This window comes from Salvelinus sp. IW2-2015, linkage group LG27 (assembly GCF_002910315.2).
Source record: "Salvelinus sp. IW2-2015 linkage group LG27, ASM291031v2, whole genome shotgun sequence".
NCBI lineage: Eukaryota > Metazoa > Chordata > Actinopteri > Salmoniformes > Salmonidae > Salvelinus > Salvelinus sp. IW2-2015.
This window is the reverse complement of record NC_036867.1, coordinates 10,440,322-10,457,837: the sequence shown is the minus strand read 5'-3', so window position 1 is coordinate 10,457,837 and position 17,516 is coordinate 10,440,322. Positions and strand designations below refer to the sequence as shown.

At 42.6% G+C, this 17,516-nt stretch overlaps 2 protein-coding genes and 1 long non-coding RNA gene across 18 annotated transcripts in view; 2 read left to right on the top strand and 1 right to left on the bottom strand.

The window, feature by feature from the left end:
* The first annotated feature begins 51 nt into the window (after positions 1-51).
* On the top strand, positions 52-8,222 carry LOC111953475 (all trans-polyprenyl-diphosphate synthase PDSS1). Of its 2 annotated transcripts, XM_023972777.2 has the most exons (11): positions 52-238; positions 1,391-1,446; positions 3,285-3,420; positions 3,576-3,706; positions 4,114-4,255; positions 4,522-4,633; positions 4,889-4,998; positions 5,099-5,179; positions 5,306-5,419; positions 5,595-5,675; positions 5,898-8,222. In XM_023972777.2, the coding sequence occupies exons 1-11, from the start codon at positions 86-88 to the stop codon at positions 6,036-6,038; spliced, it is 1,257 nt and encodes a 418-aa protein (XP_023828545.1). In that variant the 5' UTR covers positions 52-85; the 3' UTR covers positions 6,039-8,222. The 2 variants fall into 2 exon arrangements, with proteins under 2 accessions (XP_023828545.1, XP_023828546.1); XM_023972778.2 differs by lacking the exons at positions 52-238; positions 1,391-1,446; positions 3,285-3,420; positions 3,576-3,706 and adding an exon at positions 3,864-3,909.
* Positions 8,223-8,266: 44 nt separating this feature from the next.
* abi1a (abl-interactor 1a) overlaps positions 8,267-17,516 on the bottom strand; it is a 63,851-nt gene continuing 54,601 nt past the window's right edge. For 8 of the 15 annotated variants that reach the window (XM_023973165.2, XM_023973166.2, XM_023973168.2 and 5 more), the window contains 4 exons: positions 14,756-15,007; positions 12,780-12,866; positions 10,495-10,683; positions 8,267-10,128 (listed from right to left, as the gene is read on the bottom strand). In XM_023973165.2, the coding sequence (XP_023828933.1) occupies positions 9,953-10,128; positions 10,495-10,683; positions 12,780-12,866; positions 14,756-15,007 (704 nt within the window). In that variant the 3' untranslated portion in view covers positions 8,267-9,952. The remainder of the gene's footprint in view (positions 10,129-10,494; positions 10,684-12,779; positions 12,867-14,755; positions 15,008-17,516) is intronic. The other 7 variants (XM_023973177.3, XM_023973178.2, XM_023973179.2 and 4 more) reach the window with 2 other exon arrangements.
* On the top strand, positions 12,074-12,464 carry LOC139023184 (uncharacterized). Its single transcript, XR_011474329.1, has 2 exons — positions 12,074-12,163; positions 12,365-12,464. It is a non-coding gene; the product is annotated as an uncharacterized lncRNA (long non-coding RNA).

The window sequence follows — 17,516 nt, the reverse complement described above, 5'->3', positions numbered from 1 at the left end:
CGTCATGACGTCAACTAACGTAATTTCAGTTCTTCTGCTTCCGGCGTCACATTGTGTAATATTTTCCAGCTATGTGTGGAGGAACATGGCGATACCGTGGAGGCACTGTTGGAGGTGGACTATAGGCGCTACGAGTACAAGTGTACTAGAAACGATATGCGGTTTTAATGGAAGGTCTGCTACGTTTGCTGCTTCGTCTTTCCGAGGAACAGGGGCCGGCGCTGGCTCGGGAAAGGAGGTAGGTAACGTGCGCCCGTGTCAGTGCCAAGATTTCGCCGGGCGGGAGTGCTGTCAACTCAATCAAGGTCAACCAGTATATAACATATAACCTGCAAGCTGATCTTCATAATGGGTTGTATCTTGCCTGGTGTCGCTATATTGGGATTTAGTCCAGTTTATTCCAGTTGTTGTAGCGAACTAAAAACATCTATATTTTATGAAGGACATTGGTTTTGTACATATAGTTACAGTAAAGATTGTTGCTATATGACAAGATGGTTTGGATTTCTAGCTAGCCATGTCTTGCTGGTTTATTATGCATTCTCAGTTTAGCTAAAGGTCAAGACAATTCATGTCATTGCAGGGCTACACTGTACCAAGCCTTGCACTTGATTTTTCTCACTGGCTTAACCCTTTTAGTTCAGAAGGGGCACTAGGTTGTAGGGTTGGGCCGATGTATGATTAAACCTAATAATATAATGATATTTGACAGTGATATATCGTCATGTCCAAGACTATACTTTATTCCCCTCAAACTCCACTTTGTTTTTTCATCGTTCCCATCTAACCAGGGACTGATTTAGACCTGGGACACCAGGTGGGTGGAATGAATTATCAGGTAGAACACAGAACCAGTAGGCTCTGGACCTCGTAGGGTAAGAGTTGAATACCCCTGCTCAATTCGAACTAAACAAATAAACAATGTGCAGTTTTATAAGTTAGGCTGTATCAAATATGTTGAAAATGAAGTGAATGACCTAAGCCTTATTTTTTTGGGCCATACTAAGATTATTTAATGAGAACGCGACTGCAATTTGTTTGCTTATTTATGATATTATAAAGTCTGGATTTATCTAGTCATTAACGGAGCAAAACGATTATATCGGATATCGGAAAATTTGGAGTAGCTTATCATAGAAGAGGTGTCCTCAAATATCACCCAACCCTACCATGTTACTAGACAGAACTGTCAGTGGGTAGCCTACATTGCTTGGTCAAGAGTATGTGGTTCATAGCCTAGAATAACCTAAACTAGGCTACCTCACAGTGGCGTCATGTCCTTCAGTAACTTGAGTAAAAGTTGTCAAATGCCCGCCTGACTAAAGGTTTGGCTACATGTGCTTAAGTTGTCGTGCTCAGGTTATTCATTTGTGACATTGATTTCTTTCAGGGACTGTCCTCCAGGCCTGTAGACACAACCTCAATAGGCAACTATATTCTGACAAGGTGAGTCTGAGATTGAAATATGATATGCAGTAATTTATATAGATAGAGAAATATGAAAGTTTGGACACCTACTTATTCAAGGGTTTTTATTTATTCGTACTATTTTCTACATTGTAGAGTAATAGTGAAGACATCAAAACCTATGAAATGGAACATATGGAATCATGTAGTAACCAAAAAAGTGTTAAACAAATAAAATAAATATGTTCTTCAAAGTAGCCACCCTTTGCCTTGATGACACCTTTTCCCACTCTTGGCATTCTCTCAACCAGCTTCATGAGGAATGTTTTTCAACGGTCTTGAAGGAGTTCCCACATATGCTGAGCACTTGTTGGCTGCTTTTCCTTCACTCTGCAGTCCAACTCATCCCAAACCATCTCATTTGGGTTGAGGTTGGGTGATTGTAGAGACCAGGTCATCTGATGCAGCACTCCATCACTCTCCTTCTTGGTCATATAGCCCATACACAGCCTGGATTTGTGTTTTGAGTCATTGTCCTGTTGAAAAACAAATGATAGTCCCACTAAGCGCAAACCAGGTGGGATGGTGTATTGCTGCAGAATGCTGGGGTGGCCATGCTGGTTCAGTGTGCCTTGAATTTTAAAGAAATCACAGACAGTGTCAGAAGCTAAGCACCATCACATCTTCTCCTCCATGCTTCACAGTGGGAACCACACATGCAGAGATCATCCGTTTACCTACTCTGCGTCTCAAAGACACGGCGGTTGAAACCAAAAATATCAAATTTGGAATCATCAGACTAAAGGACAGATTTTGATCGGTCTAATGTCCATTGCTCGTGTTTCTTGGCCCAAGCAAGGCTCTTCTTCTTATTGGTGTCCTTTAGTAGTGGCTTCTTTGCAGTAATTTGACCATGAAGGCCTGATTCACGTAGTCTCTGAACAGTTGATGTTGAAATGTGTCTGTTACCTGTTAGGTTCTAAATGAACAGAGTAAAAACTCACGGACGATTAGTAAAGCTCAAACCAAGTTTATTCACCCAAAGGGTCAGACAGCTGAACAGACAAAGACACGTTCCCACCAGCACGTGTGTGTGTATATATATATATATATATACACACACCAATTTGGGTGAAGTCTCCTCTTTCCCTCTAAACATTACATATTTATTGCTAGGCAGGAATTTTGTGATTTGGGTAGTTAACTGTTCCTCCTCCCTCAACGTGACCTGACCGCGGCTCCCGTTCCTCACTAATCCACAGCTCTCCATCCTTATCAGTGACTGCAACCATGTGATTGCCTTTCCTTTACTCAATACATTCCAAGCTTAATTGACTCCACCACATACATTCCTCCTACAGATAACCAGTAACTTCTGGTGTAGAAACCAGACTGTGGCACTCCTCATTTCCATAGGACACCTGATGATTAACAATGTTTCAAGTTTAGAAGTCAGAACCCGTCACTTGAACTCTGAAGCATTTATTTGGGCTGTAATTTGAGGTGCAGTTATTCTTGTGAATTTATCCTCTGCAGCAGAGGTAGCTCTGGGTCAGTTTCACCATAGCGCTTGATGGTTTTTGCGACTGCACTTGAAGAAACTTTCAACGTTCTTGACATTTCACGTATTGACTGACCTTCATGTCTTAAAGTAATGATGGACTGTCGTTTCTCTTTGCTTATTTGAGCTGTTCTTGCCGTAATATGGACTAGGTCTTTTACCATGACTCTATATGTGTTATTTTATAGTTTTGATGTCTTCACTATTATTCTACAGTAAAGAAATCCTTGAATGAGTAGATGCGTCCAAACTTTTGACTGGCACTCTAAATAGATGTGATAATTGTTATATGTACATGTGCATATTTATTTTACAGTAGGCACAAATCAAGGTTGCTTTACCCCACACCAAAGCCTTGCTGCAGCAAAGGGATACACAGTGATGCCAAGCTGAAGGACCCGTTCTCACTAGCCCAAAAAGACTTGAATCATTTGTATGATGATATTAAAAAGGTAAGTCGCCTTACTTGGAGTCGTCATGTAGCATGGTCACAGTGGCGTGGGCTACTTACTCCGTCTCATTTAGCTTCTATGCCCAGTTCAGCCTACTGTGACTGATTTTTAAAGTTACGTAACCCCAATAAAGGTGTCATTTCTGTTCTTCACAGGAGCTTTTTGTGTCCAAATCCGAGCTGAAGTCCTTATGTGACTACTACTTTGACGGGAAGGGCAAGGCCTTCCGACCAATGATAGTGGTGCTGATGGCCCGGGCCTGCAATATTCACAGCAACAGAGACGGGTAAGATATTATCCTGGGTATTGTGCAGTGAACTAGGTAGGTAGTATGGATACTAGGTACATACATGCCTGGTAGTAAGTAGCCTAATGGTGTACAAGAGGCAGACTTGGGTGAGAAACTATGCTAATGAAATGTATCTATCTAGCACACACACCAGGAACAACTTGGCACAAGTGACTGGGGAGAATAAACATTTTAGAAAGGTAAGATAGGCTGTACCCTTTGATTTGCTGTTTAAGACTTCATTGCCGGAGATGGATGTAGGCTATTACAGTTGAAATGAATCATGCCCATGCTATTTCATTGCAATAACCATTTCATAAAAGTATTTATTCAGGCTGCCCTTATCAGTGATTGTCTATTGAACCAATAGGTGTGACTATGTAGTTCTCTGTCTGTCTGTGTAGAGATCTGCTCCCAGGTCAGCGGTCCATAGCTATGATCTCTGAAATGATCCACACTGCCAGCCTGGTCCACGATGATGTCATCGACGGCTCGAACAAGCGGAGGGGGATGACTACCATCAACGAAGTGTGGGGGGAGAGAAAGGTGAGCGGAGTCCCCCGACCTGGGTTTTGTCTGTTAGCAGTAGCCAGTCATGGTGTCATATTACACACTACACTAAGCTATTCAACTACAACATATGCAGTTCATGTTATTGAGGGAAATGGTCATATGAAATGGCCCAAGTTGTCTTGAAAATATGCAAGACAAACAACTTTTGTACTGCGTCTTATGATAAACTAATACACCCTAGTTGTGAGATCGTATGACTGTATGGTTTTATTAATCATGTGTTCTCTATACACACCCAGGCCATTTTAGCTGGAGATTTCATCCTCTCGGCAGCCTCCATGGCTCTGGCCCGTATCGGCAACAACACAGTGGTGTCAGTGCTGTCTCAGGTCATAGAGGATCTGGTGCGAGGTAAGGACCCAAACAAGTATGTTGCGCAATATCGTTGTTGCGTTGCACAAGATATGCAGTCCGTTTCAGTTCAAACTGTTTATATTTATCAGTTTCCTTGGCTGTTTCAGTTACTGTACACTTTACCAGAACTACACAGTCAAGACTGTTGTAATGCAACGCTTCTGATTCTGTAAGGGGAAATGAGTAATCAACGTTCAAAGCGTATAGGAAACGCCATCTCTGTTCACACTAACATATTTGTTGATGTTCCAGGGGAATTCATGCAGCTGGGCTCCAAGGAGAACGAGAGCGAGAGATTCAAGCACTACCTCGAGAAGACCTTCAAGAAGACTGCCAGTCTTATAGCAAACAGTTGTAAAGCAGTATGTACGTTCTATCTCCACAACAATAACAGACTTGCAGGAAGTCCTAGGGCAGAACTGAAAAGGTGTGTGTTGACTGGCTGTCATTTTTCCATTCAAGGTATCTATTCTGGTGAACTCGGATCCAGAGGTACAGGAAATAGCCTTTCAGTACGGGAGGAACGTAGGCATCGCCTTTCAGGTACATTTCTGATATTTGCTTTTGCCTCTTGAATGGGTGTTGTATAATCTTCTTACTTTAAAAAAAAAAAATTATAAATGAATGAAGTTATTAAAGTTGACTTCATGTTAATTCTGTGTGTCCTAGCTGGTGGATGATGTGCTGGACTTCACAGCATGCGCCAGCCAGCTAGGAAAGCCTTCGGCTACAGACCTTAAGCTGGGCCTGGCCACCGGACCAGTCTTATTTGCCTGTCAACAGGTGTGTTTATCGTGAGAGTTGAACAGTCAACCTTTAGCTCCCCATATGGGAAATGAATAACTCTTCTAGTTACTGTCCAACATTGCTATTTGTAGATTGAAACACAGTGACTGACTGGTATGTATGTGCATAACTGTGTAGTCTGTGACAGTGTATTTTACCATTTACACTTTAGTTTCCTGAGCTGCATGCTATGATTATGAGGCGGTTCAGCACCACTGGAGACGTGGATCGGGCCTGGCAGTATGTTCTGGAGGTAAGGCTGTTGATGACGATGGACGGACACATTTCTACTTTTGTGAGAATTGCGTGTATAAAAACAATCTGGAAATTCTATTGGTCCTATGGTTATGTTGTCTGCCTCTGCATTGCTTACTATTTGGGGTTTTATGCTGGATATCTGTAAAGCACTTTGTGACAACTGCTGATGTAAAAAGGGCTTAATAAAATACACCCGCCTGGTTTCTCTTTCCCTCAGAGTGATGGTGTGGATCAGACCAACTACCTGGCCCAGAGCTACTGCCGGGAGGCCATCCGGCAGATCAGCCTGCTCAGGCCCTCCCCGGAACGGGACGCCCTCATCAGGCTCACTGAGATGGTCCTCACCCGCGACAAGTGAGCTCCCACCCCCAGGCTTCACTTCAGGCCTGTGGAAGCCCCCCCCATGGAGGGTTAGATGCCAGGATGATGAGGAGGGAAGGTGGTTAATGTTTCATCAGTGATATTCCCAGTGGGTCCTGATGGAGCACTGTTTATGCAGCTTTTTGTACATAACTAAGTTAAAGGTGGAACTAAACGATGCATACGCAGGTTCTTCAGGACTGACTTTTGAGTGAGATGCACTGCTTCACATTACCCATGGCTTCTTTCTCCCCTCTGGAAAACCCTTAGGTCCTCACAGAAAAGAGTGATATGTTATTGACACCAGTGGTTTTTAATGCTAGTAGTCCTGTACGACCCCTGCGTCTACAGGTTTCTGAACCAACCCCCCCCACCTATTCTTCAATTGAACTTCAACAAAGCGTTCAAATAGCACATCATGAGGCATGAACACAGACCTATATGCACAGGGACCCTCCAGGATCATTGTTAAAACATGATTTTCAGTGTATACAGTACTGTAAATGCAGCCACCGCCCTACCTCCAACCGGCAAGACTGTATTTGGTCATCAAAGGCGGTTGTTATTACACGTGAGGCTTGGGGCGGGATGGACCCTGCAGAATCACTCCAAGATGGAGTATCATTATTGTGTGTGTGGATCTGTATTAAGACGTTGCTCGAAGACCCGCCCGCACCGTAACGGCCAAATGTGAAACGTTTGTCAGGGTGACTTGTAAATTGGAGAATGTTATATTGTAAGTATTTCCTGTCACAAGTGATTAAAGGTCCCAAACAGTCATTCTGATTCCCATGTAACGTAGCCTTTTGAGTGACTAAAACATCACCCACAATATTTTTAAGTTTGAGAAATATTTTTTTCTCTCATGTCAAACTACCAGGAAGTCCGAAAAGACTTGGGCGGGTGGGCGGGGAGCTCACCTTGACAGGTGTTCCCAAGAACCGCCTATGTCAAGCAACATTGATGCAGTGTTAGTGAGATTATCTCAAGCAAATTTGCTGAAACACAAAGGAACTCAAACAACATCCAATCCTGTCATATATCAAATCATGGTTTCACTAATTGTTTGGTTATTGGAACTATCAATGTAGACAAAATGTTGGCTATATAATCTAGTGAGCTAGCCCAAATGGAATTGTCAGCACTGTTTATCACACTAGCTAGCTGGTTCACCTTGGACAATTTCAGTTGGGCTTTTTATTTATTTGTGTTTACAAAACATTAGGAACTACCTTCCTAATATTGAGTTGCAACCCCTTTTTGCCCGCAGAACAGCCTCAATTTGTCGGGGCATGGACTCTGCAAGGTGTCGAAAGAGTTACACAGGGATGTTGACTCTAATGATTCCCACAGTTTTGTCAAGTTGACTGGATGTCCTTTGGGTGGTGGAACCATTCTTGATACACACGGGTAACTGTTTGAGTGTGAAAAACCCAGCAGAGTTGCACTTCTTGACACACTCAAACCGCTGTGCCTGGCACCTACTACCACACCCCGTTCAAAGGCACATACATTTTTGTCTTGCCCATTCACCCTCTGAATGGCACACACACACAATCCATGTCTCAATTGTCTTGAGGCTTAAAAATCTTTCTTTAACCAGTCTCCTCCCCTTCACCTACACTGATTTGAAGTGGATTTAACAGGTGACATAGTTTTCGCCTGGTCAGTTTGTCAAGGAAAGAGGTGATAATGGTTTGTACTGTGAGACAATGTTCTTATCAATGATGTCATAAATTTTTTGTTTGACATGTGTCTTAATGTAATGACATGAACACTGCGGCTGAGTTGTGGGCAACCCATCCCCTGCTTTTGTTCCATCCTGGCTAAAGACATAACTAGCTCACACCAGACACTTAAATAGAGGAAACCTCTAATTCTATTTGGTGACACGCTGCAGTCACATTCTTGTGCCAGTGGGCTAGCTACCGGTACAAGATGTTCCCATTGGTGTATTAAAATTAGGCTTTTTGTGATGTCACTAATCCTGCCTCTTACGTGTTTGACATGGGGGAGAGCACGAGTAACTTTCTGATCAATGTAGAAGCAACATCCATTTGTCCTACTTTGATCTGGATTCATGAAAAACTGTGATTTTCACTGTTCGGGACCTTTAATAAACCCAGGCCTTAACATCCACAATGACTGTGTACTCACATTAAAAGTTATTTTTTAAAGTCAAGCTTTACCTTTGTTTTCATTCCCAATTACCACGCCACTACGTAGTACATAGGACAATGGTTTATTAGAAAAGACTGTACATTCATTTTTCAATGAACATATATATATATACAAACTAACGGCAGAGAGGAGAGCTTTGATATTTCTACCCATTGAGCTGGAACACTTGTATATGTTGAATATAACATAGCAAACAAAGTATCAAGGCATTAGCTGCTACAACCTGAAATGGTAAACAGTGATAAGCGCAGTTACTTTCATGTTTTGAGTCCGGACAGGAAGAAACTGGTTAAGTCTGCAATTTTGCAGCTTAACCTTCAACTGATAAACACCTACCTGAATTGTCATGAAGCAATCGATAGTCTGTCATTCCTAAGGGATAATTACAACTATAAATGAATATGGACAAAGTGGGTGGGGTCAATTTGGAACAAGAAAATAACAATTTGGCATCAAGATATCCAGACCTGAGTTACGAAACCAAACCGTTACAGGTTAAAAATGACAGATCTAAAACTATTTTTACTTTGAAGACTGAGGTATCCGAGTTGTCATATTGGCCTCCATTTTTACGGAATAGTAAAACATCACGACAAAAGAGTTTGAAAACTGAGCCCACGAACACTGTATGAAATACAATCTATCTTAATCCATTTATAGTAGCTTACATTATACTTAGGCCTACAGAGTTCATTTTGTTCAGATTAGTAAAACATTACTGTGATGTATTCCTTAAGCTGGATATGGAACTAAAATAGTCTAGTTGCTTTAGATACATTACCAAGTAAATTGAATAAATGTTTAAATACAAATTAGAGCATTTAGAAAATAAGACCATCACGTCAACAAGTCCGAAAATGGCTTTTATATCTAGATAATTCAATCAATAAAAAAAATAATAAAATGGAAATATTACAACAAAATGGAAGCATAATGGCATTAAAACGTAGAGGTTATACATTTTTAATTTAGCATGCTTTACATCCAGACTTAATTTCAGGAATGACTGAAATAAAAAGTAAAAGTTTTGTTATTCATAAAAAGCCACTGAAGTTTGAATTCAAAATGGATCCGCCTTGTGATTGTGAGAACCTTGATTATACAAAACAGAATCTTCTGTTGGACATTTGCATGTGTGGCATGTAGCCTGCTTGAGATACTGTGATTAGCATTTACACTAGACACCCAACAGGCTGCAGCTCACTCACATTATATACAATTAGCAGTAGTAACACTTCCACTGAAGGTGTGCACACAAGATCACCAGAATGCCTACATATGCTCCATATAGCAAAATACTCGATACACAAAGAAATCAAGATAAGCTCATGAATAATGTATAGGTCAATAGATGTCGACAAACGCTAATGAATAGTCGGGGTCAGATGTTATGTTGCGCATATGTAGACAGGAAGAACAATAAAACTTAAATGTCCTTCAGCTAGTTTTACCGTGGTCTTTGAAAACATCTTTACACCACAGCCCTTGTGAGCAAGTCATCAGCCTTATCCTATTCAATCTTTGTATACTTTATAAAAATGTCCCCCAACCCACCCATAACACCTAAATAAAGTAAATCGTTTTATTTATTTGCAATCAGTATAAGGGAACAAGCGTTCCGTCATATCCAAAATCACTTCTCTTAAGATTGGTATGGTCAGACTCCTGTTTTTATTGGTCTCTGTAGTAACCTAGATATGACTGAATCAATATACTGGAGTAGGGGTGCCTTCACTCGGCATAGTGCATGATGGACTCGACGTAGTTGCCGGGGAACAGGCCGGTGACCCCGCTGCTTAGGCCCTCGAACCAGCCGTCATCGTTCTTCTTGATGATGTAGATGATGGCTCCCTCCACGAAGCTCAGCTCATCTTCTTTATCTGCTGCGTAGTCGTAGATGGCCACCACTGAGGGAAAAACATCAGTGAGGGAACATCTCAATTGCATTCCCTTTTGATCCCTCACGTCCTTTCTCCTCACCTCAAAACCCATTGGATGAGGTGGTCAGAGGTCCCTCCCCCCCTGATTTTCTCATCCGGTGGGTCTTCAGAACAAGGCGAGGAAAGAGGCCGCAAGGAATCAAGGAAATGCAATTGAGATTCTCCCTATTAGAGAAAGAGTTTGCCTGAAGATTTTAACCTATTAAGCATTAAAGTGCTTAAGTATTTGAATAGTGCAGTGTAGTTTAAATAAATGTGAAGGGTATGGTAGGGAGGGAGAAGAGCCGCGCTCAGTAAAGAAGAGTGGTGTCAGTATTGATCCCTGAGGCACACCTTTCTCTATGTAGCTCTTGGGCGCCCACTCGGGGTCTACGTCAGCATAAGGGTCGTTGTAGTGCACCACAGCTGCTTCCTCTTCCTCCTCGTAGTCAACTGGTGGGGGTGGAGGAGGGGGAGGAGCCTCATCAAACATGGGCAGGTCATCCGGCGGAGGAGGCGGAGGCAGAGTAGGTGTGTCCGCAACTGCCAAACGGCAGTAGAAGGGAGGGGGCAGAAATGAGATTAGGAACGCTGCCTGAAACTGGGACGAAGGAAACAGCACATTACATATGGGCTGCACATGCAACCGAGAAAACCATGCAAAACCGTGCAATCGTAGCAGAGCAACATGCAGGGGTGTGTATATGCTAGGTTGGTTAGTCGGTCAAGGACCAAATGCACGACAGCGAGTTGTTGGCATGCCGATTTTGACCGTTGTTCCTCCAGGTCACTTGTTCAAGTCACGTTTTAAGAAATGTAATTTAGTTGCAAGTGTTCTTTGCCACTAAGGCAATGCTGCACTTTAATGTGAACTTGTTTGGACACTTTCCATCATCTTCCCACAACATTTGAGTTCTCTTTTTGGTTAAAATGAATGACTACAAATGAGTAATGTCAAAAACAATACAATAGACTGCAGCCTGAATAGTAAGTTATGAGCTCTCTAAATGAGATGCTTAATTAGTATGCGTGGATCGTGGAGGTTTACCTGCATAAATCTAACATGATACCATTCATATGTTGTACCAAAGGGAACAGGAGCTAAAATATTCTCAGGGTGTCCTGGCTAAATTCCCAATCTGGCCCTCTACCATCACGGTCACCTAATAATCCCCAGTTTACAATTGGCTCATTCATCCCCCTCCTCTCCCCTGTAACTATTCCCCAGGTCGTTGCTGCAAATGAGAACGTGTTCTCAGTCAACTTACCTGGTAAAATAACGGTAAAATAAAAAATAAAAAATAAATAAAAAATATCAAAGGGGATGAAATGGGCACTATTCCAAGTGGTTTTTGTTTTACTCCATCTACTGGAAATTAAAGCCGTCATACTCTTAAGAAACACCAATAAAATGGTGCTATTTCAATTCTGCCCGTAACATAAATCTGTCTAACAATAGCAGGCTAAGCTTCTTTAGCGTTACATAAAAGCATGCACACTATTTCTCTGTTGATCACACACACAACACATTTGCATATGTTAAGTCCTTCCGCTCATACAGCGCATTTTTTGAGTGAAATTATACTTTATACTTAACATTTGCCTTATCGTACACGTGGGACTTTGTGGAAATACCATTTCAGCTGCCAATTTCATTGTACATTCTCCTAAATAATCCTGGAATGGAGCACTGAAGAAAGCAATGGGTGCCAATGGTAATAAGAATGTGTCTATCAGAACTACTTATTAACACAGACAGTAGATGAGGATGATGATATTGAGGATGTTTAGTGTCCAGCATAAGACTGACAAATGAGTGAACAGGCACAAGGCATGCTGTGTGTGATTGACAGATGGAGGTGTTCTACATCTACGGAGGTGTTCTACATCTAGTTCTACATCTAGTTCTACAGAGGTGTTCTACATCTAGTTCTACATCTAGTTCTACAGAGGTGTTTTACATCTAGTTCTACAGAGGTGTTTTACATCTAGTTCTACAGAGGTGTTCTACATCTAGAGAGGTGTTCTAAGTCTACATCTATAGAGGTTTCTAGTTCTACATCTAGAGAGGTGTTCTAGTTCTACATTCTAGAGAGGTGTTCTAGGCTACATCTAGAGAGGTGTTTCTAGTTCTACATCTAGAGAGGTGTTCTAGTTCTACATCTAGAGAGGTGTCTAGTTTCTACATCTAGAGAGGTGTTTTTACATCTAGTCCTACATCTAGAGAGGTGTTTTACATCTAGTTCTACATCTAGAGAGGTGTTTTACATCTAGTTCTACAGAGGTGTTTTACATCTAGTTCTACAGAGGTGTTTTACATCTAGTTCTACAGAGGTGTTTTACATCTAGTTCTACGGAGGTGTTCTACATCTACGGAGGTGTTCTACATCTACGGAGGTGTTCTACATCTACGGAGGTGTTCTACATCTACGGAGGTGTTCTACATCTAGTTCTACGGAGGCGTTCTACATCTACGGAGGTGTTCTACATCTACGGAGGCGTTTTACATCTAGTTCTACGGAGGCGTTCTACATCTACGGAGGTGTTCTACATCTACGGAGGTGTTCTACATCTACGGAGGTGTTCTACATCTAGATCTAGAGGGAAAAGAAGAGCGTGTAGTGGGCCTCAGGACTTACTGTTCTCCTGCACCCTGGCCACAAAGCCTGTCAGAGGTATCTGTGGAGTCAGCTGGGGCATGGGAGGAGGAGGGGGAGCGATAGACACTGGAAGCCGCCACAGGCGCACACCGACAGACAGACCAACAGACACACACACCGACACGGACAGACACAGAAACAGACATAAACAAAACGAAATAGAGAAAGCAAGGATATAAAGTAGACAGAGGACAGATATCAGTCACCCAGAACAATATAGGAAAATATTAAAATATTAAGAGAAACAGACAGAATACCACCCCAACCCAAGTCAATGCAATACTCTAACAAAATTAAGAGACACAAAGCATGTGTGACAAAGCATAAAAACAGTCTATGCTTGTGGTTTTTAGTTGAGAGACAGAGTCTAGATTCCCCCAGGTATTTAGTGGTACAGATTGAGGGATTAAAAAGGGATTAGGTTTGATTGTCGTTGCTATTTCCTGCTCCTAATCACAATCTGAACCAGATGATTGTAGTGTCGGGACACGACCAGAGAGAGGTGCTGCTAACCCTGGCTCTCAATGAACCAAGTTACTTTCACAACTAGTGGCGTGAAGAGTGCCACCAATCTTAAAAATAACCTGTAAACCTTAGAGGTCAGCATCAGGTTTATAAGGAATTGGGTGCCATTTTGAACGCAGTTCAGGTGGAAGAGTGTGTGTGCGTCTGTCTGCCTGTCTGTGTGCGTGCGTGCGTGCGTCTGTCTGTCTGTGCTTGTCTGTGTGCGTGTGTCTGTGCCTGCCTGCCTGTCTGTGTCTGTATAGCATGTTGCCAATGTCCACACTGCCTACATTTATCTTGTGACAGTTTGATGTTTCGGTCTGAAATCAAATAAGGATGTTATGACATATTTTTGAAATGATTGGGGCAATATTTAATCGTCCATCCCAAATAGGTTACTGATAATGGTGGTTTAAGCTTGCTCTATAGGTGTTTGAAATCAACCCCAGGCCACGATCTTTACTGAACCAAGCATGTGACCGCGCCTCCATACACTCCCCCCTTTTAAACACCAGACGGTCTTTTACAGGGCAAGTGAATGAGAGAGGCGAGACCAATCTCAATTCAAAAACGCACAGGTGGCTGCTGTCGGCTTGAGTTTCTCACATTTTATCCTAAGTTCTTTTGGCTTTTCCAGGACTTAATGACGTTACTGAGTTCAGTACGCCTCCACATCACTGAGTTTGTGTTGAAGGGTACAGTACATGACTAAAAATAAACACCTTGCTTAAGTTAATGGACACCTTGAGCTGGAGTCACCTTGTGGAGGCTGGCTAGTATATTTTAGGAAATGGGGAGAGAAAAAAAATCACTTTCAAAAATGTTGTGAAAACACTAAGAAATTGTGATTTAAGAAAACGTCATCTCGTACTTAAACGGAGACCAAAAAGCAGTGACTCTGCAATCCCTGCGTATGTCGATCGCCTGGATTGTACCAGCTGGAAAATCCGAGGACAAGAAAGCATTCTACATAAAGGCACAAGACGTTCAACCAGAGAGAAATACCTTAACCTGCACTTTGAGACAGGAGGCAAGTCAATACTACTGCTTTGAAGAAACTACCCTTCAGGGCGATGTAACAGTCACCGTTGCCGGCATTTCACAACAAACCCAACGCCGCTGGCCTGCAAAGCCTATCATAGTTTAGAACGTGGACGACACAGACGTCTGTTGGTTTCCAGTGGTATTAACCGCGAGTGTAAATTTAGTATTTGTGTACCAGAGGGACATGCTAGGTGACATACAGATGTAGTCACAGTGATGTCATTAGCTTCGGTGGCACCCAGTAAGAGTCGCAGAACTCAGCGTGGGACAGTGAACCCTTTTCTAAGAGAGTGATATAGTATAACTCCCCTTTGCTAGGAGTTTATGAGAGGGAAGTTCCCTTTAGGGGGAAACTATCCATCTCTCGTCTAATAGAGGGCTGTTGGGGGGGGGCATGAGTGTCTTACTTGAGTTGTGGGGGTAGGCGGGGGTGCCCCCATTAATGTATGGCTGCTGTATCTGCTGCTGTTGTAGCTGTAGGGCCTGCTGCTGCTGCTGCAGGGAGAACTGGGAGGTGACAGACGGCGCCCGGCGGTAGGTGCCCGTGGCCGAAACCATGGAGACCGAGGAGGTGGTGGAGTTGTGCCGTGAGATCTGCCGTGAGATGGTGCCGAACTGGGACATGGGGATGGGGCCTAGACCAGGCCCGGGAGCCACCGCTAAAGTAGAAAACACCCACAGAAAGAGAGAACGGGATAGAGGAGGGAGAGTCAGAGAGAGAGGAAATGACAAAGGGGAGGACAGAAAGGGGGAGAGAAAGAGAGAGAGAGCCCAGCAAATGAATCAGTAACACCCAACAACAGAGTAGACCCAAAATCTGCAGAGCAAGCATTGGATCCCCGAAGCAACTGAACCACCAGCTTCACCACCAATCACAGAGACCCAGAAGAGGGAAGGGACAGGCGACACCACAGCCAATCCTGATGGAGAAGGAGTCATGTTTATTTACACCCAGATGCATTCCTTTAGTGCAGAAACGTTTACTTCCATCCATCATTGGCTACAACCACAAAATCTTCACCCAAAAAGCATGCTTGATATAATATCAGTTACTTGTGCCCCAGTGTACATTTGTTTTGTAAAAGAGGCAAGGGAGAATAGAAGACACACATAATTTGAGGCTAGGAGACAGTTGAAAGGGGATAGCTGCTTAGGCTTCTCCTGTGGTGTTCTGGCACTCCACTGAACACGGGTTTTGGGCTCAATGAAATTGAACCTGCATTGCAGTAATTACACAGTGACACACGTTCTCTGCTGTATTCAAATTGCAGGACTTTTCGGGCGATGTAAAAACGTGCACTAGATACACACGTCACAGGTAGATGTAGTTCTACGGTATGAGGAATTTTTCAGAAATACACTACATTTTAAGCACACACACACACGTTTGCGGCGCAGTACAGAACATATTTAAATTTACCCTGACTACAACCAATCCATTAAGTTTTCTAGACGCCTACCATTTGTAACACGTCAACATTTTCACAACAATAAATATTACTGCAGCAGTTAAAGCATATATCATGACTGTGTCGTCAAAATATTTGAATGAGGGAGTGTGTGTGTGTGTTTGAGTGAGTGTGCAGTAAATATGAAAGTGTGTGTGTGTGTGTGTGTGTGTGTGTGTGTGTCGGTGTGTGTGTCGTGTTGGTCGGTGTAGAATGTGTTTTCCTCCAGTTGGTATTTCTTGTTTACTGGATTAGAGATAACGGTAGCTCTCTGAGAAGCTCTCCTCCTCAGATACTGGTGAGTGATTATGTGTTGTGTGATCATATGTTGAGTGTGAGTGAATGTGTGTGTGTGTGTGTGTGTGTGTGTGTGTGTGTGTGTGTGTGTGTGTGGTGAAATGTGTTGTGTAGAATGAAACAGCTAGTCTCTGGAGAAGCTCTCCTCTCAGTAAGTGATGAGTGAAAGTGTGTGTGTACTGTGAGCTGAGATGAATGTGAGTGAATGTTGGTCTGAGTGTGACAGTGATCGATGAAGTGAAATTGTGTGTAAAGTGCTGTGTAATAGAATGTGATGTGTGTGTGTATAGATGTGGAGTGATGTGTGTGTGTGTGTGTGGTGTTGTGTGTGTGTGTGTGTGTAGTGTGTGTGTGTGTGGTGTGTAGATATGATAACAGTAGCTCTCTGGAGAAGCTCTACTCTCAGATAGTGATGAGTGGAGCCGGAACAAGTTGGGACTCAGGGGAACAGACCATGTCGTAAACATAGAGATGAAAACATGTCCAGAATGTCCCTTTGACTGACCCTCGGTCTCTACGCGCAGTTACGGGACAATAAACCATGGGTGAGATGTGGTAGTAATTGTGACATGTTTTCCAATGTTAAAAGCTAACCGTTACCATATTCCAAAAGGGTTAGTCCTGAGAAAAGAGTTCATAAGATCCCACAATTCTGATGTTTTTCTTTGATGACCTGAGGAAAAAATATGTTTCTTTCTCGATTTGTAGCAGGTTTTCTTTTGTCTGTGGTAGCGGCCATCTTGAATGACAGCACAGGGTCATAGCAGGGTTATGCCAGTTGTCATAATTTATATGTTAGGATGCCACGACTTGTCATAACATGGAGCAACTGCTGCATGCCTATTATGGACAGCCACTTCACTCAAACACACAGACAAAATCTGCAACATTTCACATTGACAATACATCCAAAAACCCATACAACCATATATGAAGACCAAGGTCCATATTTACAAAGCATCAGTAGGAGTGCTGATCTGGGATCAGGGTCCCTTTTGTCCATATAATCTTATCCATCAAAAAAAAAGAAGGCTAAACTGATCCGATATCAGCACTCCTACTCTGAGATGCTTGACACATACAGTCCCCCTGTACTTCAAAGCTATGAAGTCCCATAAGACACACACAACCTCAATTTGCTTCTGAGATGAAACAGACACAAGCCAATTTAACTGACTTCATATTATCCCCCCAGACGGAGTCAAATCAACCACACATACGTCATTTCCAAAAGCACATGACACACAATGCAAGCAGGTCATTGGTTGATAAGTACCTGTTCAGAAGAAGTCTCTTCCCTTATCAAAGTGTGGTAATTTTGAACTTCGTAAAATCAATTGAAAAAGTAAATAGGGGTTGGTAATTTAATCAAATATAGCCCGGGGGCTGAATGGAAAATGTCCAAATTGAATTAACCTGTCAT